Source organism: Macrobrachium nipponense, chromosome 7 (genome assembly GCF_015104395.2).
Source record: "Macrobrachium nipponense isolate FS-2020 chromosome 7, ASM1510439v2, whole genome shotgun sequence".
Taxonomy (NCBI): domain Eukaryota; kingdom Metazoa; phylum Arthropoda; class Malacostraca; order Decapoda; family Palaemonidae; genus Macrobrachium; species Macrobrachium nipponense.
This window is the reverse complement of record NC_061109.1, coordinates 48,617,253-48,641,632: the sequence shown is the minus strand read 5'-3', so window position 1 is coordinate 48,641,632 and position 24,380 is coordinate 48,617,253. Positions and strand designations below refer to the sequence as shown.

Genomic DNA, 24,380 nt, shown 5'->3' with positions numbered 1-24,380 from the left:
ATGCCTCTATCTCAGGTTGGGGAGCTCATCTGGGAGACGCTCTTACGTCAGTAGTTTGGAGTGTGGAAGAAAATGATATTGTTATAATACAATAAAGTTTCATACATACTTACCTGGCAGATATATTACATAGCTAAGACTCCGTCGTCCCCGACAGAAATTCAAATTTCGCGCCACTCGCTACAGGTAGGTCAGGTGATCTACCGGCCTGCCCTAGGCGGCAGGACTAGGAACCATTCCCGTTTTCTACTCATATATTTTCTCTTCCACCTGTCTCCTTGCGGGGAGGCTGGGTGGGCCCTAATCGTATATATCTGCCAGGTAAGTATGTATGAAACTTTATTGTATTATAACAATATCATTTTCATACAATCAACTTACCTGTCAGATATATACATAGCTGATTGGCACCCTTCGGTGGAGGGTAAGAGACAGCTACTTCTGGAATAGACAGGTAAACAACATATGTTGTAGGTATAAATAAAAAACCTTGGTTCCTACCTGATAGGTGGTAGACTTCGTGTGTTTGCCCAGTAGTCTGTCATCACCTCAAGAAACTTTAGCGAGATATGTGATCTATGGCCAAGAATTCTTGTGGGTCTGCCGAAGGGGTCTTATCCACTTACTCGCAGGCCTGAAAGGACTTTGTCAATGGGTGCTGATCCACTTATATGACAACACACCTTATTAAGGAGCACACAACCAATCCCGACACCTGATCCTAACCACCATGTTAGTATTAAAAATTGCTCCGAGTTATCCCCAAACTCTTCGCAACAACCGTAACTTAAACCAAATTGCACACGCACACAATAATTTAAAAAAAAAAAAAAAAATTTTATGATACTCTTCAAATAAAAGATATCACAAGAGTTCCTTACTGAACGGAAGTGACTGGCCGCCTGTGCGGCATCTGCACTTGTTCAGCAGAAAGTCTAGAACATATCTATTAGACTTATGTAGTAATTAAGGATTGGTGTTAGCTCCTGTACCCAGGATTGTGCCCGCACACAAAAGGACCTAAAGAAAAACATTTTTTCATAGGTCACGCGAACGTCCTTCAAATAGTGAGAAGCAAACACAGAATTACATCTCCAATACGTCGCTTCCAAGATATTCTTAAGTGACATATTTCTCTGAAAAGAGAGAGACGTAGCCACTGCTCTCACTTCAATGAGCTCTTACTCTCAGGAGTTTGAAAGAATCATCCGTGCAAGCTTTATGAGCTTCCGTAATGACGTTCCTGACAAAAAGGCTAAAGCATTCTTAGACATAGGTCTTTGATGGATCCTTCACGAGACCAAAGACCTTGTCTAGAACCTCCCAATGGTTTCTTTTTCTGTATGTACAAAACTTTAACGCCCTTACTGGGCAAAGAGACCTCTCCGGTTCCCTGCCGACGAGACCCGATGTGCCTTTTACTTCTAAGTTTCTCGGCCAGGGATTCGAAGGATTTCATTCTTCGCCAAGAATAATTCTTTGAAGGAACAGATGGCTTGAATCTTAGATTGCACCCACTTTATCACTAGGCGTGCAGCTCACTAACTCTTTTCGCCGTCGCCAGTGACAAAGAAATAAACATTTTTCTCGTTTATGTCACGAAACGAGGCCAAATGCAGGGGTTCAAATCTCGCTGATGACAAGAACTTAAGCACCACGTCTAGATTCCAGTTAGGGGGTAGAAGTAATCTTAGACTTCTTGTCTCAAAAGATCGAATCAGATCATGTAGATCTTTATCGTTTCCCAAATCTAGGCCTCTATTCCTAAAAGACGGCCGATAGCATACTTCTATAGCCCTTTATCGTGGCTACGGAGAGACGCGATTCTTCTCTCAAAAATAACAGAAAATCAGCGATTTCTGTTACAGAGTACTGGAGGGAGGACAACTTCTTCGACTTACACCACCTTCTAAAAACTTCCCACTTCGATTGGTAAACACGGATAGTGGGGGAAGTCTCCGGGCTCTAGCGATCGAGCTTGCTGCTTTGCTAGAAAAGCCTCTCGCTCTGACAAGTCTTTCGATAGTCAAAAGGCAGTCAGAGCGAGAGCGGGAGGTTTTGATGAAACCTCTCGAAGTGTGGTTGTCTGAGAAGATCCTTCCTTTGTGGAAGGGATCTGGGGAAGTCTACCATCCACTCCAGCACCTCTGGGAACCACTCTTGAGCTGGCCAAAAGGGGGCTATCAGGGTCATTCTTGTCCCCTTTGAAGTCACAAACTTCCTGAGCACTTGCCCCAGAATCTTGAATGGTAAATGCGTTAAACGTCTACATGAGACCAATCTGCAGGAAGGCGTCTACTGTTTAGAGCTCTGGGGTCTTCTACTACTGAACAGAAGACTTCCAGTCTTTTTGAGAGGAACGTGGCAAACAGTCGACATGAGGAGTCCCCCAAAGAGACCAGAGATTCCGGCAAAACTTCTGAGTGGAGGGTCCATTCGGTATGAAGGACCTGGTTCCTCCTGCTCAGCCTGTCTGCTCTCACGTTCCTTACTCCCTGAACAAACCTCGTCAAAAGAGAGATGTTCCTTTGCGATGTCCACAACAGCAGGCTCTTTGCGAGCTCGTAAAGGGCATACGAGTGAGTACCTCCTTGCTTTCGAATGTATGCAAGGGCGGTTGTATTGTCCGCATTCACTTGTACTATCTTGTTCCTCACTAAAGGTTCGAAGCTCTTTAGGGCTAGGTGTACGGCAAACAGCTCTTTGCAGTTTATGTGCCAGACTTGAAGAGCATTCCAAGTGCCTGACACCTCTCTCTTTCCCAAAGTTGCTCCCCAACCTTTTTCCGACGCGTCGGAAAACAATACAAGGTTTGGGTTCTGTGTTTCTAAGGGAAGTACCCTGTTTTCCTTCAGTGGGAGTAACCACCATTCTAAATGGCGTTTCATCAGAACTGGAATGGGAAAACTGTCCGAGAAGCCCTGTCTTCATGTTCCACGATCTTCTGAGGAAGAACTGAGCGGACGGAGATGAAGTCTTCCTAGAGGAAAGAACTGTTCGAGCGAGAAAGAGTCCCTAATAGGCTCAACCATTCCCTCGCCGAAGTACGTTCCTTCCTTAGGAAGAGAGAGACTTTTTTCTAAACCTCTCGTTAGTCTCTCTTGAGAAGGAAATACTCGAAAACCCCGAGAATCCATCGAATCCCAGATGAGACCAAGTTCTGGCTGGGGATCAGTTGGGACTTCTCGAGGTTCACGAGTAATCCTCAAGGTCTTTATCAGGTTTAGTGTCACATTCAGGTCCTCCAAACACTGTTTCTCTGACTTTGCTCTGATGAGCCAGTCGTCCAGGTACAGAGATATACTGATTCCTTTCAGGTGAAGCCATCTCGCCACATTTTTCATAAGGCTCGTGAAAACCTGAGGCGCCGCAGACAGGCCGAAACACAAGGCTCGAATTGGAAGATCCTTCCCGTCATGAAACGGAGGTACTTCTTCGACGAAGGATGGATCGGGACGTGAAAATAGGCATCCTGGAGATCCAGAGACACCATCCAATTCCCTTGGCGAAGAGCTGCAAGGACTGATGCAGAGGTCTCCATGGAGAACTTCTGTTTCTGGACAAACTTGTTCAGAGCGCTGACATCCAGAACTGGTCTCCAGCCCCCCAAGGCTTTCGCAACCAAGAAAAGACGATTGTAAAACCCTGGGGAGCTTTGATCCAGCACTAGCTCTATAGCTCTCTTGTCCCACATCTGATCCACCATTGTTGAAGAGTATCTTTCAACACAGGGTCCTTGTAATATGCGGACATTCCCGCGGAGTTGACGTCAGGGGAGGATTGTCCAGGAAAGGAATGAGGTATCCTCTGTAGAACAGACATAGACCAAGCGTCTGTATCTATAAGAGTCCAGGCTTCCGCAAATCCTTGGAGCCTGGCACCTACTGTTTGGAGGAGCGCCACTTCACTTTCCCCTTTTAAAGGGACGGAAAGAGGCTCTACCTCTCTTCTCCGTCGCTTTTCTTTTAGCGGTAACTCTAGCGGGAGGGCCTCCTCGAAAGGGCCGAACAGGCGTTACACACACCCTTTCTTGTCTCCCACCATCACTGGTCTCTTCTCCTGGAAGATTGCAGGAGAAGATCCTGTGTTGCTTTCTCCGTCAGAGAACGGGAAATGTCCCTCACCAACTGCGAAGGGACAGAAAGTCAGACCTAGGAGCGAATAACAAGGCTGCCCTTTGCGAATGGGATAACCGCTTTTGTCAAGAAAGCGCTAAAACAGATCTCTTCTTCAAGAGACCTGCTCCAAATAAGGAAGAAACTTCTCCTGAGCCATCCTGTACCGCCTTGTCAATACAGGACAAAATTGCAAGGAGTACGTCCGGATCGAGTCCTTCCGAGGCATGAGCCTTCTTGGACATCACCCCAAGGGGACCAATCTAGGAAGTTGAAGACTTCTAAAATGTGAAAAAGTCCCCTTGAGGAGATGATCCAACTCTGAAAGACCCCGCAAGTAATCTTCGCAGTATGAAGGCTTTGTCTCCTGGATGCAATCTACCAGACTGGAAAAGTCAGCTTCAGCCGAAGCTGGGAGAGTGAGTCCCATATTCTCCCCAGTCTGGTACAAATACCTCTCTTGCCCGTAAGTCTAGCGGGAGGCATGCAAAACACCGTCCTGACTAGCTCCTTTTGGTTAGCATCCAGCTATCCAGCGACTGAAGAGCTCTCTTCATAGAAATCGTCGGCCTCTCTTCAAGAAAGCCGACGGACTTCTGGCGTCTTAGAGCATGAAAAAAATTGGTGAACGAGGCGACGGAAGCGGTCCAGGAGCGGCAGGGATCAATGCATCTCCGTATTCCTGGAGGAGGAGAGCTGTCAAAACTTTGTAGTTAGACAGCCCTTCTCTGCCGTGAGTCTCGTCTTCTGAGTCCTCTTCCAATATCGGATCAGAAGGAGAAGTCACTTCCCGTCCCGGGTCTTCCTGCCCAAAAACTCTCTCTACGGGAGACAAACTCCTAATAGAGAGGGCTAAGAGAGTGGTATAGCGCTCCTCGCTTGGCTGGCTCCTCGCGCTTGGCTGGCGCCCTCGCGCTTGGCTGGCGCCTCGCGCCTGGCTGGCGCCTCGCGCCTGGCTGGCGCCTCGCGCCTGGCTGCGCCTCGCGCCAGGCCTGGCGCCTCCGCCGGCAGGCGCCTCGCGCTTGCTGGTCGCCTCAGCGCCTGGCTGACTCCTCGCGCATTTGGTCTGGCGCCCTCGCGCCTGACTGACGCCTCGCGCCTGGCTGCGGCCCCTCGCGCCTTTCTGGTGCCAAATCCTTGTATGGATGACGCTTGTCTGGCGTCTCGCGCCTGGCTGCTTCTCGCGCTCGGCTGCGCTGCTGGTCTGGCAGATCGTAATCACGTATGGAAATAAATTCCTCGCGCCTGTAAAGCGTTCTCGCTTGTCTGGCGCTTTAATCCTATAAGACGCTTCTCGTCTGTAGGAAACCTCGCGCTTGACTGGCACCTCGCGCTTGACTGGCGCCTCGCGCTTGTCTGGCGATTCAAAATCGTCCAAAGTCTCTATCAGAATAGATCTCAAACGCCTCACGTCCCACAGGAGCCTCACTCCTGGCGGGAGAAGGAAGACGAGACTTCTTGACAGGAAGCCTCACGTCTTTCTTACGAGGGGGATCCTTCGAAAGGACTCCTACCAAGGCGGATAACTGTTCTTGCACAGCCAAAATGATCCTCTTGGAAGCTTCTCCTGGCGTCTTCTTGAACGGGAGAGGGAGACCTCGAAGGAGTTTTGTCCAAACCATGGGACGTGGGACCTTCAAAACCCTCTTAGCCTTCTTGATCGAAGGAGGCGCTTCTTCCGAAAAGCGTTCGGAGCTAGAATCCAACACAGGATCTTTCCAGTGCCTTTTCAGGGGCCTGGACAAGTCCGAATCCTTCCCACCCTCGTTTTAGGAGAGGGAGAAAACGGACGAAGAGAAGCACTCTCTGAGGACGCTTTTCTATAGCGGTCCTGAGCAGTCTGTCTATTTACAGAGCCTGCTGAAGGGACGCCTGACCGGGGGGAATTCTCCACAACCCTTCCGTCGGCTTTCGACTTTCCTTCTCCTTTGGGCTTGGGAGCTTGAAGAAGGTCTAGGCCTGGGAGCGTCGCAGAGACGTCAGACGCCCCCCACCCCCCCCCCCCTCCACAACACTGGGGACACTCACTTCACTATAATAGTCACTTTCACAATCCTTACCTTCATGGCAGCCATTTTGGATTTCATCCTGTGAAGAGTAGCTTTCAGTTCAGCAATTTCCGAGGCCGAATCTGAATGTAAAGCCAGTGAGGGCCCTGATACAGAATTAGAATCAAGAAATGCATAGTTAAGGGAAGAGTTAGAATCATTAAAGGCTCAATAGGCCTTGTACTACTACCCGCAATCTTAGATGCAGCCCTTCTGACTCTATCCCTTTCTAACTTCTTCAAGTAAGAAGTTAGAGTCTTCCATTCCTCAACATTCAACCTCTCACACTCATGACAGGTGTTAGAAATAGAACAATCAAACCTCTACATTTGCGACATACAGTGTGAGGATCAACCGAAGCCTTCGGTATCCTCACCTTGCAGCCTACATTCACACACACTCTCACACAACCACTTGAATCAGACATTCTTGAAGAAAAATCAAAAGCAAGTCCAAATCCAGTCCACAGTAGCGATGCCAAACAACGATCCAGGTACGTCACCAAAAGTCCACAAAAAGATGATCAATTGTCTAGAAAAGCAAATTCCAGTCAGGAGGTGGCAGCAATGATGTTGATACCACCGGCGACAGAAAATATATGAGTAGAAAAAGGGAATGGTTCCTAGTCCTGCCGCCCAGGGCAGGCCGGTAGATCACCTGACCTACCTGTAGCGAGTGGCGCGAAATTTGAATTTCTGTCGGGGACGACGGAGTCTTAGCTATGTATATATCTGACAGGTAAGTTGACTGTATGAAAAGCTTCTTCACATGAACGTTTTGGAGCTGAAGGCAGCTTTCATGGGGCTGAAGGAGTTTCAGAAAGTGATAGTCATTCAGTTAGTTCTGATGATTCTACAAAACCACGATGGTGGCTTATGTAACAAACAGGGGAGACTGGTGTCTCATCTCCTGCATTACTTGACAAAGGAATTACACCAACGGGCAGTGAACAACTGGGTGGAGCTCTCTGCCAGGTACATTCCAGGCAAGAGGAATGTGGTAGCCGACAGACTGAGTCGTCAGAACCAGATCCTGGGCTCGGAAAGGTCTTTGCATCAGGTCGTGGGGGACAGGCTTTTTCAGGTTTGGGGGAGGCCTATGCTAGACCTCTTTTCAACTCGATTCAACAGATAACTGGAGGATTACTGTTCAGTGGTCCTGGATCCCCTAGCTCTAGCAGAGGACACCTTCCAACACCCTTGGGACAATCGGAGGTTTACGCCTTCCCTCCGTTTTGCCCGATCCATCAAGTTCTGAACAGGTAATGAGTTCTCGAAATCTCAAGATGAACCTTGGTGGTTTCCTCTGTGGCCTCAAGCGAGTGGTTCCTGGACCTTCTATCTCTTCTGGCAGAGTGGTTCCTGGACCTTCTGTCTCTTCTGGCAGAAGCTCAAAGAGAGATTCCTCCGTGGCGACAACTTCTTTGTCAACCTCACGTCGAAAGATTTCACTAGTTGGTAGATTCCCTGTCTCTTCACCGATGGATACTATCAAGTATCTCCTCCGAGCGAGGGGATTTTCTCAGGAGGCAGCGGGACATACGTCCATTTATCTCAGAAATTCCTCTATAGCAGTTTACCAGGGAAAATGGGCAGTCTGCTATGATTGGAGTCGTCGACGGGGTTTCTCTCCACTCAAAGCCCCTGTTCAGCAGATAGCAGGTTTTTTTTATTTTCCTCAGAGATGGGAAAGATCTCTCTCTTTCTGCTGTGAGAGGCTGCAGAGCAGCACTAGGTTTGGTGTTTAGACATTTCTTCATCTTGGAGATTTCCTTATTTTTCAGGGGTGTTTCGAACAAGCAAGTTCGCCAAGGGAACTAAAGCCTCCTGCATGGGATGTTTTGCTTGTCCTGAGAAGCCTAACTTGAACTCCATTTGAGCCCTTGTGTCATTCGTCTGACAGAGATCTGACGCTAAAGACAGTTTTCCTGTTGGCATTGACTTCTTCGAAGAGTGGGGGAGCTTCATGGCCTAAATTATTATGTGAAGCATACCGGGGGTTGGGGGTTGGTGACCTTCAAGTTTGTCTTGGAATTCGTGGCCAAACCCATCCACGTAAATGACAACAGATTTACATCCTTTTCCATTCCATCGTTGAATGACTATGGACAATGACCCACAGGAGCTCTTATTTTGTCCAGTCAGAGCCGCCCTAAGATGGTACCTTAAAAGGACTCGTTATCTAAGACCTAGATGTCGTAGACTTTTGTTAGCACTGGTCGTTCCAGGAAAGAGGTTTCCAAAAACACTGTTTCATTCTGGATACATGAGGCAATTAAGCCGGCTTATTCCTCACCTGATGGTCTCTCACTGAGTGTGTGGGCCAGAGCATATGACGTCAGAGGTATAAGTTCCACTTCTCTGGCATTTGAGAAAAATTTTGCTGTTCATAGAATTTGAGAGCTGCTTCCTGGTTGTGCCAGTCCACGTTCACTTCTTTTTACCTGAAAGATGTTGCTCACAGATCTTTGGACACGATTTCCATAGGTCCTGTGGTGGCTGCCCAACAAATTTTGTAATTCATCCATCACCCCCTAATAGGTATTTTGTATCTAATCTATGATGATTGTGTGGACGAGAGAATGAGCAAGTTACCTGGTCTCTTTCTTTCTCTTTTTTGTTTCCTTCTTCTTACGGGCAGGTTGAGGAACAGACATGCCATATGCTGGACTGGTCTGATATAGGTGAGTAAGGTATCATACTAAAAAGTTGTGGTGTTTTATGATCTTGGAAATACCAATCCTTCTATTCAGTAGCAAATACTCTCTCTCTACAGCAAGAAGGGGAGTGGGGAGTGATAACAAACCATGTGAGTACGAATACGGTTTGTTACTTGAACAGTCCAGAATTTTCTTTGGTTCCCGGTTACATGAATCTGGTCATATATCACTGTACATCAACCAGACGGCTGAGTTGTTAGATATCTGTTTATCTATATGCTCACGAGCATGAGACCACCTTCTCTAAAACAATTTCTTCTAGGAGGGGTGTTCAGGTGGCTTAACCTCCAGCTGGTTTAAGATACTTGTACTTCCCACAAAGTATAAGGCTATCCTATTGTTAAGACCGAAGGTTTGTTCCTCATGTGAGCAAATGACAAATTTTTAATCAATTTGTATTTTCATAGCTACAAAAACCTGAGTCTTAAACGTTTACTACCCTTCTCTGTGTTATAGTTCCTGGGTTGTGAAAACTAAAGACGTCATGAGGTAGTGCACTGTCTCTGACCATCTATCACCTCATACACGCAGGAGTTGCCAGATCTCACAGATTCCTTGCTTACAATCTTTGATTGTTTTTCACTGGTTACCAGCTGGCCCTTGGAAAATATCCAATTGTTAAGACTGAAGTTTTGTTCTGCACATGAACAAATAACAAGCACTTGTTAGGCAGAGTTTGTACTTCGTATCAACACCAAAAATCACCAAGGTTATTTTGGTATCTAGTTCTAATTAGTCAGTCACTAAAAAAAAAAAATAAAAAAAAAAAAACATACTTACCTGTGATAAAATGAAGGCCAATGCTACACACCGATACCGTATCCTGAGTCGAACCATTTTTCCATGGGTCTAACGAACTGTAAGAAACAGGACATGAACTGAGGTGAAAAACAATTTCTATGGAACGTTCTGTTTACAGGGTTCTACTAAAGAAAAACTCTTAACATGAAAGGAAATTTGCTACACATGAGAGCAAAGAGTTTTATTTTCAACTACTGTAATGTAAACTATAAACGTGAATTGTACTATACTGTATTGTAGATCATTTGTAAAGGAATTAACTATGTATGGTAAATATAAGTAAAGTTTATGGGTGGGAGGGTCAACAGTTAATTATGCTTTTTTAATTTTTGCTGGGAGTTGTTACCTCTTACCCCTGTAAAATTTGACAAACAACAGTACTGAATTATATATCATGGTACACAGTAATTCACAGATCTCCAGTGGTGGCCTATCAAGAGAGTACTACTGCACAGAACTCCTCAATTTGCATTTGTATACTAATATTCCATTGTGACATCAACTCTATTACCAATTATGTAGTGTAACCCCCTTAAGGAGCAAATCAAATAGCTGTCAAATCTGCATTTTTTCATTAGATAGAATGTCCTTACAAAAAAATCAAAAGATGAAAATAAAAAGAATGCACTGTACAAATTTCAAGAGACATGAACAGCTAAACAAAAAATGAGGAACACAAAAGACATTGAAAAGTCATTGTTTAAAAAAAACACTGAGATAAAAAACAAGCAATAACAAATAACTTCTGATTTCACATAAGTGACTTGCCAAACAATTACATACACTAGCTGTACGCTTTCTTACCTGGCAGTCGAAAATTCAAATTCCTGGCGGCGGTAGCAGCACTGCCATCGTCTGTGTAGGTGATACAGATCCCGCCCACTTTCAGGTATACCTGGTACTGCTGAGCTTTAGACTTCAATATGTTTTCTACCGGCCACGGGGTAACACCGGTGGTTTGTTGTTGCAGTCGACTTTCGTCGCCATTGTGGATTTTTTCTTTTTGGTGATGTACAATTTCTTGGTTGGCTTTTTTTGCTTCACAGTTAGCTGCCTAGTTATTAAAAAGTACGAAGATGTCTGATGCTAGTTTCTTCTTCAGTTAGGTTTTTGCAGCAGTGGCTGCAAATCTAGATTAGCTAAACTATGTTACGATCCGCACTCCAAAATGTGTTAATGTAGGGGTCAGTGCTGTAGCAAGGAATTAACTTGTGATGAGTGCCGTAGTTTAGATGAACAAGGTTGGAAGACTTTTCAAGCCCATTTGGATAAAATGGACAAAGATAGGAGAAGGAAACAGCGCTTAGAGCGTGTAGTAAAACTAGAGTAGAGACAACTTCCATGCCTTTAGAGACGAGCAAACCGTCACTATCTCTCCCTTTTATCTAATATTTCACTTTTTGATAGTCCTCCAACTCAGTACCAATTACTCTAGACCAGGTATCCCATGTTTCCGATCCCAACACCATTTCTATGTTAGAGGTGCGTTCGTAAAGTCAAGCGATAAGGCCAGTGTTAGGCCAAGTGTCAGTGTCAGTGTCAGTGTCGTGTCCGAGGAGGCGGCTGTCCGTTCCCCCTGTTCTCCTAGACGAAGGTCACTGTCATACTCCCCAGCTCCGAGAGAAGACATACCAGAGGTCGAAGGGAGACTGGGGGATTTGCCCACGGTCAGTCGCCGACTCGTCGACGTAGTTGACTTGCGAGTGCCCAGAAAACGCCGCTGGAAAGGCGTAGATATCAGTGATGTGCAGTTGTCGTCTGATCGGAATCGGTTAAGTTGGGCAGTTGCCAGTGGGTCGAGGCGGGGAAAAGGGTGGTGGAGTGATTTAGTGTCGCCTCCTTTGAAGAGACATGCCCAGCGTTACGAGAGGGACGTCCGCCTCCTGTTAAGAGCGCTCGCGCGCGGTTGCGAGTCTGACTCGCCTTGTTGTGTATCATAGGAGTTTCGACTCGTTCGCCTCATTCATCTGGAGCGGTTTCAACTCTTTCGCCTCGAGCTGCTTCGACTATACGCTCACGTGTTACGCCCTCGCGCGCTTGCGAGTCTGACTCGCCTCGTTGTGTATCGGTAGGAGTTTCGACTCGTTCGCCTCATTCGTCCCAAGCTGTTTCGACTCGTTCGCCTCATTCGTCCCAAGCTGTTTTTCGACTCGTTTCGCCTGCATTCACCTTGATCTGCTTCGACTCGTTCGCTCATTTGCCTTGAGCCGCTTCGACTCGTTCGCCTCATACGCCTTGAGCCGCTTCGACTTGTTCGCCTCATTCACCTTGATCTGCTTCGACTCGTTCGCCTCATTTGCCTTGAGCCGCTTCGACTCGTTCGCCTCATACGCCTTGAGCCGCTTCGACTCGATTCGTTCGCCTCATACGTTCTCGAGCTGCTTTGACTCGTTCCCTTCATACGTCTCGTGTTGTTTCAACTCCCAGTCGTTCGTTTTTAAAGAAGAGCCGTATGACAGCCACGACTTCGTCTTCACCTAAGGATGATGCGAAGGCCAAACCCTTGCTAGAGGATTCCGCTTTGGGTTCCTTTAAACATCAACTTCAAGAATTGATGGTCTTTTTGAAGAGGACAATGAGCCAGACGGAACAGAAGAAGACGGGGTATCAGCCGTCCTGTCAGAAGAGGAACTCAAGACCAAGATTTGAAGCCTTCTTCTGCTTATTCTAGTCTGTTAAGGTTCCTGTTGCAGACGTATACGGACTTTGTTTTTTGAATCAGCTTCGACTTATTCCCCTCCGTCGTGTTTGTGAAGGATAGGAGATCAACGCCTTCAGGATTACCGAAACCAGTTCCTCGAAGAAAGCACTGAAAGAAGAGAAGAGTGGCTTGCTAAGAAGAGGGAGTCAAGCAAGGCTTCGTTCGCCTTCCCTCAGTCGAAGTTGCAAATAAAAACTACAGGTTTTATGTGACAGGAGAAGGTCCTTCTTTGGGAGTTTTCTGCCTCCTCCTAAGGAGACTTCTCCGGCCTTGTGGACTCTCACTTACTCTGCCCGCTGTGGCTAAGGCGACTAGGAGTAGTGTCTTCCTAGTTAAGTCTCTCATGGTTGACGAACTCAATGGTTCGAATTGGGGACCATTGAGCCACCCTAAACTACTACATCCAATTCCATTCCACTTCATGCTTGGAATCTTGGAGGAACTAAAGACGAATGTCGAGGCCTCTATGCTTGGAAACTGATGTAACTTCTTGGTGTCCCTCAGAAATAAATAACAAAATTCCTCAATTTCTGTTATAGATGTTTTCAGAAGAAGAGATGCTAGGTCGTCTGCACCATGACCTAAATCTTTCCACTGGGACTGGTAGAGCTCGGCAGAAGAGCTTCTTCTGCAGCTAGCAATAGCTTCTGACGCCCTTCGCGGAAACCCTTTTGCTCGGACCAGGTTCCTGTCAGGACCAGAGCGGACAACCTTTGTGGTATCGGTTGTAATGTGATTATCTGAGAAGCATGGATTTTGTGGAAGTTGTCTGGTAAATCCACCAGCAGATTGAGAAGGTCCGGGAACTGCTCTTTCCTGGGCCAGAATGGCGCTAATAGGGTCATTGTCACATTCTGGTGCGATTGAAACTTGTTTAAGATCTCTCTTATCATTCCGAAAGGAGGAAAAGCGCAATCGTCCAGTCCTCCGCCCAATCTAGCAGCACCGTATCTGTTTCTCCACGCTAGTGGTTTCTGGAATAGAAAACAGGAAGGGGAAGGTGATTGTCCCTCGATGTTGGCGAACAGGTCTCTGATGGTCTTCCCCAAAGCTTCCAGAGGTCCTGACACACACTCTAGTTCAGAAGTCATTTTCTGTTGGTAACACCTGATTTACCCGACTCAGTTCGTCTGCAATCACCACGTTCATTCTCCCATGTGCAATCTTTGGAAGAAGGGTGTCCTCTTCTTCGTTCGTCCAGTACAGGTGAGGAGATCTTCGGCTATCTTGCTGAGAGAGAACAAGTGGGTCCCTCCCTGCTTCCGCACATACGACTATGCTGTGGTGTTGGCCAAGTAGTCTGCTATGTTTCCTCCGGTGACTAAAGGTCAAATGCTTGTACTCCTAAAAGGATGGCCTTCAATTCCTTCCCACTGATGTGCAAAGGTCTTTCTCATTCTGTTCTCCACAGACCTGATATTCTCTTGGCTCCTAGGAGGGTCTCCCCATCCGCTGGCTGAGCATCTGAGAAGAACTGAAGGTCTGGGTTCGACACGACTCTAGGGAATTCCTTCTGTAATCCCTTTCGAAAGCCACCAACGAAGATCCACCGTTTATCTCTTCCATCAGGGGAAAACTAGTGAGTCTGACTGTGTCTTCCGGGACCAATTTGTTTTCAAGAAGAGCTGAAGCGGCCTCAGTGTAGGCGTCCTGACTGTCCTCAGGTGTAGGCATCCTGACTTAACAAACTCTCCCAGTGAAGCCAGGGTCCTGACTAGCTCATCCATTCGAGAGCTGAGCAGGATGGGCGAACCAGAAACTGTTGGACTGGCGACAGGCAGGATTCCTTCTTCTTCAAGGGGAGAGAAAACCCGAAAAGCTAGAGAGAATCATCCTTAATAGAGAATCTTCTGAGTAGGATCAATTGGGACTTCTCAGTGGTTATTAAGATACCCAATTGTTGTGTCAAAGCAAGCATCTTCTCCAAGTCCTCCACACACGGACGACTGGATCCAGCTCTCAGGAGCCAGTCGTCTAAGTAAAGGCTATGTTGATCCTCATCAAGTGCAGCCATTTTCCCGAGGAGCCAGAATCCGAGTAAATACTTGAGGTGTGTGGGCAGACCGAAGCAGAGGGCTCTGGACTGGAAGACTCCTCTTGAAGACGAATCTCAAGAACTTTCTGGAGTTCTGATGAATGGGGGCATGGAAGTATGCATTCTTCAGGTCGAGAGATACCATCCAGTCGCCCCTGTTGGATGGCTGACATTACTGATCGACTGGTTTCCATTCAGAATTTCTTCTTCTGGACGAGGATGTTCAAAGCGCTTACGTCCAAAACAGGTCTCCATCCCCCTGATACCTTGGGGACTACAAAAAGCCGGTTGTAGAACCCTGGGGAGTTCATGTCTGTTACCTCCTCTATGACCTCTTGGCTGATGAGCTCTTCTACGTCTTTGGCTAAAGCCAAAGCTGTTATTGATTCCGTAGAGTATGCTGTCAAACAGACAGGTGTATTGGACAGTGGTGGATCCGGTGAAAGGGATCACATATCCCTCTTGAAGCACCTGCATGACCCGCTGTTCTGCTCCTCTTTGACCCCAATTCCTCCCAGTAGCTGTGGAGTTTTGCCCCCATGGGTGGGTGAAGGACCTTTCGATCATTTATCTGTCTTAAAGAGAGGTCTCTTGGTAGACTTGGAGGTGGTTCGTAGGTTAGTCTTTGGTCTCTGCTGCCACTTCGACTTACCTCCTCGAAAGGTGTGCTTTTGGAAAGGTGAAGCTTTGGCTCCTGTCGCCCGAGGTTCCTTGGGTCTTCTCACTGATTGAGACAGAAGATCATTGGTGGACTTGTTCTCAAAGTCCGACAGTACATGCTTGACGGTTTCTTCTGGAAACAGGTGAAGTTTACTCAGGGGGGAGAACAAACAAACCGATGTTTGTTTCATGGTTACTCCTAGAGATGTGAAGGAGACCACCGTTCTCTCTTCTTGAGTACTCCCCATAGTGAATAAGGCAGCCAATCCACTGAACCGTATCTCGCTGCCCTGTCCGCAAAGGACAACAGATTGAGCCAGTCCGCAGAAAAATCCTCATCCAGAGACTGGCAATCTTCAATTTTCTGGCTAACGCTATATTGTCCAATCCAGAAAACTGAAGACTTTTATCAACTTGTATAAGTTCTTCACCAGGTGTCAGTAGCGGAAATGGTGTTGGGAGAGGAAGCATAGGGGGACTCGGTGTTTACCCTCTACTGTCTCCTCGCCTTGAGTTTGAGGTGTTTTGCTTTTATGGGAAGCCTGGGGGTACATGTACCTGAAGTACCCACCAGTTCTTATATCTGATTAAGGGTATCATATGGTTTTTAGTGTAGGTGATGGTGTTTGTGTAGTGTTATCTGGTTCTTTTCTTTTCCGCCCTGGCAATGGGCAAACTATTATTGTTTTTGTCAATCATCGGTGAACTTCCAAGATTGCAAAAATATGTTATTGTTATAATACAATTAAGTTTGTTCATACTTACCTGGCAGATATATATATAGCTGTATTCTCCGAAGTCCGACAGAATTTCAAACTCGCGGCACACGCAGTGGGCGGCCAGGTGGTAGTACCCATTCCCGCCGCTGGGAGGCGGATAGGCAGGAACCATTCCCATTTTCTATTCATATTTTTCTATTCATATTTTTATCAGTGCCACTGTCTCCTGAGAGGAGGTGGGTGGGCACTTAATTATATATATCTGCCAGGTAAGTATGAACAAACTTAATTGTATTATAACAATAACATTTTGTTCATGAAACTTACCTGACAGATATATATATAGCTGAATCCCACCTTCGGATGGTGGGAAGAGACAGAATAGGATTTGTAGGAAACTTAAATTAAGTAGATGATGTACACCTTGGTTCCTCACCTGTTAGCAAAGTAGACTCTGTGATTACTGTCACTTAAGCCTGCTTGTGCTTAATCAGAGTTGCCAGCCAGGTGGAGACCTGTAGTGCTGGTGCGCTCTGGATGCTCTGTCAACGGGGGGGACGTGACCTCAATGTGACAAGAGCATAGAGCCATACAAATGAGGGCAACGAAGCAACTGACCACCACCTGACCAACTATCCAAGACCCCCTGTACACTAAGCTAAGAGATGGGAGGTCTTCACCAAAACCTCACCACACCAAAAAACACCAACAACTAAAAACTACCTAAACCTAACCTAGAAGGGATAGGGAGAGAGCTACCTTCAGCCCCCAAGACTGTGTTGCATGAACAGTATGGCCAAGAGAACAACAGTCCTCGTATATCGTTCTCACATCTCTCAAGTAGTGTGAGGCGAATACTGAATTGCTCCTCCAAAAGGTGGCGTCAAGGATGTCCTTGATCGACATGTTCCTTGGAAGGCAAGCGAGGTTGCGACAGCTCTGACCTCGTGAGCTTTCACTCGCAAGAGGCTCAAATCGATCTTCTTGTAAGACGATGAGCCTCTTAATGACGTCCTCAGAAAGAACGCCAAAGCATTCTTGGATAATGGTATATCGGGCCGTTTCTTAACCGAACACCAGAGATATCTGAGGGACCTCGTACTTCCTTAAGGACTTGTTTTTCGTCCTCCGAGGCGCCCCTCCCCGCACCAAGGGGTGGAGCGCTCCGAGAGGACTCGCGATCCGTTGAAAAGGACTTTTCACTAGGAGGACGCTTTACGTCACCCTCTCTCCGCTATCGTTGCGGTCTTCGCCTGCGTCGTATGACGCGTTTTTTCCTCCACAGAAGAGAGGTAGGACGTCGTCCGAGGACGACGCTGAGAACGCGCTTCTTCTGCGCCGGCGGAGAGGCAGGTTGCTGTACCTGTGAGAAGGAGGCATCCCCTCGCCCCTCGTCTTCTCGCAGGCGCAGCCCTTCACCTCCTCTCGTTTCTTCACCAACGAAGAGTATTCTTGTGTCTCTTCAAGACCAATTGTCGGCCTTAATGGCTCAGAAGACTCGCCCAGCAGCAGTTGAGCCTAAACGAAGGAAGGACGCTAGACTGCCTGTCAAGAGGACGAGGCAGTCTCCTTCTCCGTCTCCTCGTTCGTCTCTGTCTCCGCCCGCACGTCAGGACGCCTTTGAGGACGCTCGGCAGGACGCCTTGGAGGACGCTTTTGAAGACGCTCGGCAGGACGCTTTTGAAGACGCTCGTCGGGATGTTTTGCTTGACGCTTTGCCTGTTGAGAAGGCTTTCGAGAGCGCCCAGAAGGACGCTTTGAAAGCGAAAGCTGGACGCTTGAGCGTAAAACGTAAGGACGCTCCTCGAGAGCGACTAAGAGTAGCCTCTCTTGACGCGCAGCGCGGTCAGGACGCTCTTCGTGGTTCGAGCTCTAAGGATCGACAGAAGGTCGGTTGCTTTGAAGAGGCTGATATTAGTCATCCTCGAAAGCCTTTGTTGAAGGCTAGACCCGTTGGGCGCACGCCCTCTCCTGCCGAAGGGACGCCAGATCGGTTGGGGAGCCCCCTCCCCCGTAACCCTCTTGCGGCTTTCGACATGCCCACTCCCTGAGTTTTCTGGGAGTCCGACAGAGGTCTAGACCTAGAGCATTATGGGGGCCGATCTGACGCCCCCTCCACAACACTAGGGGCACAATCACACACTTTACTCGAGCCGTTTTCTAGGGCCAACACTTTGGACTCTAGAGTGCGTAACGACTCTAGAATCAGAGAAAGGGCATTACCTTCTCCAGACACAGAACTAGGGCCCTCAGGCAACAACACAGGATTAGGTGAAGCAAATTCTACTGGTGTTAAAATAGGAGAAATGTTACTTCCCTTACCTTTCGTAGAACCGCTCTTGGAGGAAGACCTCCTGATCCTATCGCGCTCCAACTTACGCCGATAGGATTCATACACCTTCCATTCATCCTCAGTCAAACTTTTGCATTCAATGCAACGATCATCCAGCAAACAAACATGCCCCCTACACCCCATACATACTGTGTGGGGGTCTACCGATGATTTCGGTAGCCTTACCTTGCAATCACTTCTCACACACACTCTGAAGCTCACTGAACTTGATCCCGACATCACGTTCATAGAAAAGCCAATCCAAAATCCAAAAACAGTCCACTATCGCGTATGCCAATCCAACAATCCAGAGTCAAAACCAAAAGTCAATCCAGATACTTATAACGAGTCAAATCCAAAAATCCTGGGCGGAGGTCTGTAAACAGGTGTTTACCGACCAGCGACAGAAAAAAATATGAATAGAAAATGGGATGGTTCCTGATATCCGCCTCCAGCGGCGGCGGGAATGGGTACTACCACCTGGCCCGCCCACTGCGTGTGCCGCGAGTTTTGAATTCTGTCGGACTTCGGAGAATACAGCTATATATATATCTGTCAGGTAAGTTTCATGAACAAACCCACCATTAGTAGGGACGACCCTGGCCTTTACTGCCACGTCTCCTACATGTGATGAGAGCGACGACCAGAGGCAGTATCTACCTGTAGCTGCTCTCTCACAAGATAAGGTACTCCAGACATATATAATGTGAGCACATGACTGTTGTTTTTTGTTCATAAAGCGGGGCCCGTTACCTTACCAAACCACCTTTTTCCGGGTAATGTTGGAGTCAGCTAGTGTAATTGTTTGGTAAGTCACTTAATTGATGAAATGATATTTTAATGATAAAAATAAGGTTTCACATATACTTACCAAACAATTTACATAACCAGAGCCCTATCCTCCTCCCCACATATGGACATTGTGGCTCAACAAATTTAAGTCTAAAGCTCAGCAGTACCAGTTATTCCCGAAAGTGGGCGGGATCTGCATCACCTACACAGACGATGGCAGCGCTGCTACCGCTGCCAGGAATTTGAATTTTCGACTGCCAGGTAAGAAAGCGTACAGCTAGTGTAATTGTTTGGTAAGTATATGTGAAACCATATTTTTATCATTATATTATTTTATACACTAAAATATGTAAAAGTACTGAAAAAGAAGTGCTAATGCCCTTCTTTATCTAAGACATAACTCCACTATTAATCACATTAAAGTACTAATGGTTTCCCATTACAGTGAAAATCATTCTACCTATGAGAGCTAATGCATGAAGTAGCACAAGGAAGACAAGCTAGATACCAAACCTTCTTTTACTAATGTAGTCTTCAACATCAAATGATAAAAAATTTACTATATCTAAAGTCCAAACTGTAATTCCGGATGGCTAACCTTTACTTTCCTCTCATGCAAAGAAGCTTTCCTTGATTCCAATAACAGTACTCCCTTCTCTTCAGAATTGCACCAAATGCCATTTTCTTAACCTTTCCTTTTTTTTCTCTTCCTCTAAATAAGGTAAATAAGTATATATACACCATGACCTAACCTACCTGAATGGAAAATTTAGGTCATAGGCCAAGTGCTGAAAATAATGTTGAAATGACAATTTGTCGAAAATTGCATTTTTCCTAACTATACAAACCTGAGGTCCTTTAACAATAGGAAGGTAACTAGCGGCAGCTGGGACGGTCGTAAGCTCGCGAACAAGGGAGAACGGTAGTTAACTGCTTGTCCAGATCGTGCGCGCGCCCGCGCGCGCCCGAGAGGTGAAGAATCACTTTTGCTTTAGGCCCATGCAAACAAAAAAGTTGCAGAGTGAGGGGTGGCATGAGGTGGGGACTATATGTAAAGGACCTCAGGTTTGTAATAGTTAGGAAAAAAATGCAATAGCAATTTCCGACAAATTGTCATTTGTTTCCGATACGTAATACAAACCCTCGGTCCTTTAACAATATGGAAGACTCACTTCTTGTGAGGAATCTGAGTCTTTTTGGTGAACAGTGGTGTTCGTCCAACCTTGGAGTGCCTCCCTGGTCGTTAAGAGCAGGGAGGGATCCAAAACCTCTGTCCGATTGATCGGGGTGTGCACCGCAGGATCAATGGTCAGACCTCTAGGCCAAGTACAGAGAGAGGCAAGCGTATCTCTTCGTACCAGCAAGCAAGAACTTGTTCACCTGTTTGCAAGAGACAATCATAAAATGATGGGTTTGTCTCAATTTGGCATCCCAACCTCCACCCCCTTGTTGGAGGAAGTGGTGGATATTTACTCCTATCCCTACTGAAAGGGATAGGATGGTGCTCTATTGAGTAGTTCACCGTGCATCTCGTCCTTACCCAGCAGGGTGACGACCGTGTCCCTCTATACCCAGAGGTAGAGGGAAGAAAAAGATGGGAAGAGGAGCCAGTCACACTCATCATTCCTCATCCATTCTTACGGTCACACCAGGACGATGCTGTTCAGCCTGCGAGGGTCTGGGTTAACTACACAACGTGTTGAGCAACCACCACGGTTCCCAAGGAAAAAGATCCAAGGAACTGTGGGCAATATCCCGAAGGTAGAAGGAGGTGCATGCGGTCCGGGTTGGACCAGGCGCCTGCCTTCATTACCTGCGCCACGGAGAAGTTCTTGCGGAACGCGGAGAGAATGATGAAGAGGCGTCCACACTCAATCCTGGGTGTCGAGTTTCTTCAGACAGCTCCGTCGCGCCTTCACAGGACAAAGCAGCATAGCCTTCGTATCGGAGGCGGTGAAGTCCATTAGGGAGGGTATTGATGAAGGACTCGAAACCAATCGTCAGTTACCGAAGGGTTCTGAGTCTTCGCTACGAAGATCGGTACGAAATCGAGCGTCACAAATCCCCATCCCTTTGTGCTTGACTTCTCAAGAGAAGTCATGCAGTACCTAAGACAAAAAGAAGGGGATAGTCATATGACCTATCCCTCTTCTCGACTTTGGTTATGTACAGTATCATACTGACAAGCTATTAAGACGAAGTAATGATTGCTCTGGAACAACCGAACTAAGTCCACAGCATAGTTCGTAACTGACTCGGGCGCGTCTGACAGCTGCCGACTGACTGGTTCGGAATCAGTAGAGGCAAGTTGTCCAAGCATCGGGTAAGTCACGTGACCTTCGCCCTTTAAAGAGTTATGCTGAGAGACCAAACAAATAAAATATTTGTTAGTCACCGATGCCGGACGGCGCGGCGATGATTCTCTTAATGCATAAGCTCAAAAGGCGAAAGTTAATTGCCTTCAAAAGACCGAGGTCCCTGATGGCAAGAAAATCTCATAGACGTTGAATCTCAGCTTAAGGAGAAACAACACTATGTGACGTTTGAAGACGAAGGTAGGCAATGAATGCAACCTACGTCTTCCAGCTGAATCGAGAGAAGGAATCTCAAGATTCTAAACCTGTGCTTACAAATGACTGAAAACGCTAACCGCCATTTCATTGCTGTCCGGTGTGCAATGAAAGCGGGGCGTTCTTCAGTAATGAAACACAGGGGAGTGCCGCCTGAAGAACTGCTTCTCATGGGCCTGAACGTTTGGAAGTAGAGCTGGCAGGTGTGGGAGTAGGCGATGTCTTTCAATACATCTGCTAATCCGGGTGAACATGAACAATTGCACACCTCCGAATACAAGATATTTTGAGGACAAACTCAGATTCCGCAAAAATCATTCGCATTATCGATATACGATGCAGCAAGAGACTATTACAGAATTCTGTTACCGTGCGGTAAACAGAAAGATGAGAGTCGAATAGATATCTGTTTAAAATTCTCGCAATACCGAAGACGATGAATACTAGCGTCACAGCAGTAGATGGTCATTCATGTATGCGAGAATCCCCATTAATCAGAGACTTAAGTCCGTGATTGTTGGGCAGAGATATGGGTTGGTATTCAAGTCAAAGCATGGTGAGAAAGACATAACCCAACCGTTGCATCTCAAAGCGGGGCAGCTGTACTGAAATGCCTCGGGCAATTCAATACGCAGTAGCTGTCGCTGACTCGTCATCCTGAGTTGCCAAGTAATCCTTTCCACGAAGGAATGCGTTCGGCTAGAACCACCGAGCATAAAAAGATTATGCTCGAGCAATATATTTGCGAAAACGAATTTCGGTAAATATAAAAGCTTAAAATGGTGTTGTTGTGACAACACCATAAGTATAATAAAATTGAAACTGGAAACTCCTGGGAGGTTGCAGGCAACCCGAGTTGCAGTTCAATTAGAATACTTTTCGTCCTAAGTCGCAATCCGTAGAATAACCAGGATATGCGCCTACCCCTCTGACCATTCAAACTGCTTAGCAGAATCATGTCGCGAGGTTAATATACGTAGTCTATTTGTAGGATTCTGAACAACGATCTCCATCCTAATTCTTTCCTTCAAGAAAAAAAACAAAATAAGGATTGGAGATCGACCACCTTCGGTCTCTATCAAAGAGAGTGAAGAAGTCTTCCTCGAAGGAAAGCTTCAATGGTGAACAGAATACTAAGACGATAGTTCAAGCCAAACTGGATATTCCCGTCCGTTTCTTCTCTATTCCAGGTTGGTCGCCTACTGTGAGATAGTCTTCTTTCAGCAGCAGTCTTCTTCCTAATGCTAGAAATTCCAGGAATTCGAGCATAGGCGAGGTTCCCGATTATCGTGTAACATATCGGGGATTCCCGTCTCGCTCTACTTTGGACCGTGGTCTCGCCTAAGTGTTTGGAGATCGTAAGAAACTCTAACACTCTGAATGCGCTAGAAATTCCGTAGAATTCTAGCAGTCTGCGAAAACCCCACCGAATTCGTCAAACGTTATCGGCTGGTGGTCCTCTCGATTCCCGTAGAAATCGAGAATGGGGCAGGATCCCTCCTCAACGACCGTCCGGCTTACGTCAGGTAGGACCCGAAGGTCCGCCCCCCGGTAGCGCAGTCCCCAACGTGGAATCCTACAGAGAAAATCTCTGTAGGATCCCTCCCCTTTCCCTCGTAGCGTAAGGAGAGAGGGAATGGGGGAGGAATTGGATACTCGCTCGCCTTCCCAGTGGAACTAGCAGTTGGAGAAGAGTAGGAGCAGGACCATCGCCTTTGCGGCGATGGCCTCTCAGAGTCTGGGAAAACGTATCGTCAGGAGAAAACGTTTTCCCGAGGAGGGTTACGAACTCTCACTGTAGGTAAGGGTCCTGCCGCCACTGTGAACGTCGTCTGGGTGGGGCTGATCGACACCTGACAGGAGAGAGCCGATACCGTCCTCCGACTCATTCCAGTCCTCGTCGAGGTCGAAACCTCTCAGGAGGACCGAAGGAGTATTTAAATACGGTGTCCGAAGACACGTAGAAACGCCGCTGTCGCAGTAGAGGAGGTGGAAGTAGCTTGATCGACCGGCCAGAACTGATCGGCAAGCTCCGATCGCGGCAAACCCACCGTCGGTTTGGGTTCCCTCTCGGGCCCCAAAACGACTCGAGCAGAGACATGGGCTCTGCTGGTGGGGAGCGGCGATCCTTCCCCCAGGTCGTTGTGCTGACGAATCAGTGCAATAACCTGGGCAAGTTACTCTGAATCTCGGAAGTTACAGCGTCTTGAGGAGTAGGACCATCCAGTCCCTCCAACAAGAGCAGCTCCCAAGACCCTCCTCCTTCAGAAAGAAGGACCAGCAACAGATCCCTGACGGTTTGCCTCCATCACATTGCGCGTACGTCCTGGTTGGTCTAAGGACCATACCTGGCACGTGCGGCGTCGTGACGGGATCGTGAGCGGCGCATCTCTCACGATCACTCCTATATACCTCGCTCTTCCTGGCGTATGCCGAGGAAGTTGAAGGTATCGGAGAGACAGAACTGACGCTACCCCCTCCCCTCCCCCCCCTCCCACGGTCGCCTCCAATCACTTGCGCGTACGTCCTGGTTGGTCCTAAGACCATACGTGGCACGTGCGGCGTCGTGAAGGGATCGTGAGCGGCGCACCTCTCACGATCACTCCTAGCTACCTCGCTCTTCCCGGTGTAGCCCGAGAAGTTGAAGGTAGTGGAGAGACAGACCTGACGCTCCCCCCCCCGCTCGCTGGCAGGACCAGCGTACGTGGGGGCTGCAGCCGATCACCAACCCGCGGTGGGGATCGATCTGCAGGCCTGGCCCGTGCCGCTCACCTGTGGCGAGCGGCTCGACTGAGCACGTCGACCCCGGTCCCGTGCGTCAGACGAGCTGCTGCTGGTCACCGTATCCGCCCGGTTCCCTGTGGGAGCGGCGGTCAGTGACCTGCAGA

At 47.5% G+C, this 24,380-nt stretch overlaps 1 protein-coding gene across 2 annotated transcripts in view; it reads right to left on the bottom strand.

The window, feature by feature from the left end:
* The window catches only part of LOC135217461 (beta-1,4-mannosyl-glycoprotein 4-beta-N-acetylglucosaminyltransferase-like), a 67,219-nt gene that overhangs the window by 9,236 nt on the left and 33,603 nt on the right, over positions 1 to 24,380 (bottom strand). For both annotated transcript variants that reach the window (XM_064253363.1, XM_064253364.1), the window contains exon 2: positions 9,663 to 9,739. In XM_064253363.1, coding sequence (XP_064109433.1) covers positions 9,663 to 9,719 — 57 coding nt within the window. In that variant the 5' untranslated portion in view covers positions 9,720 to 9,739. The remainder of the gene's footprint in view (positions 1 to 9,662; positions 9,740 to 24,380) is intronic.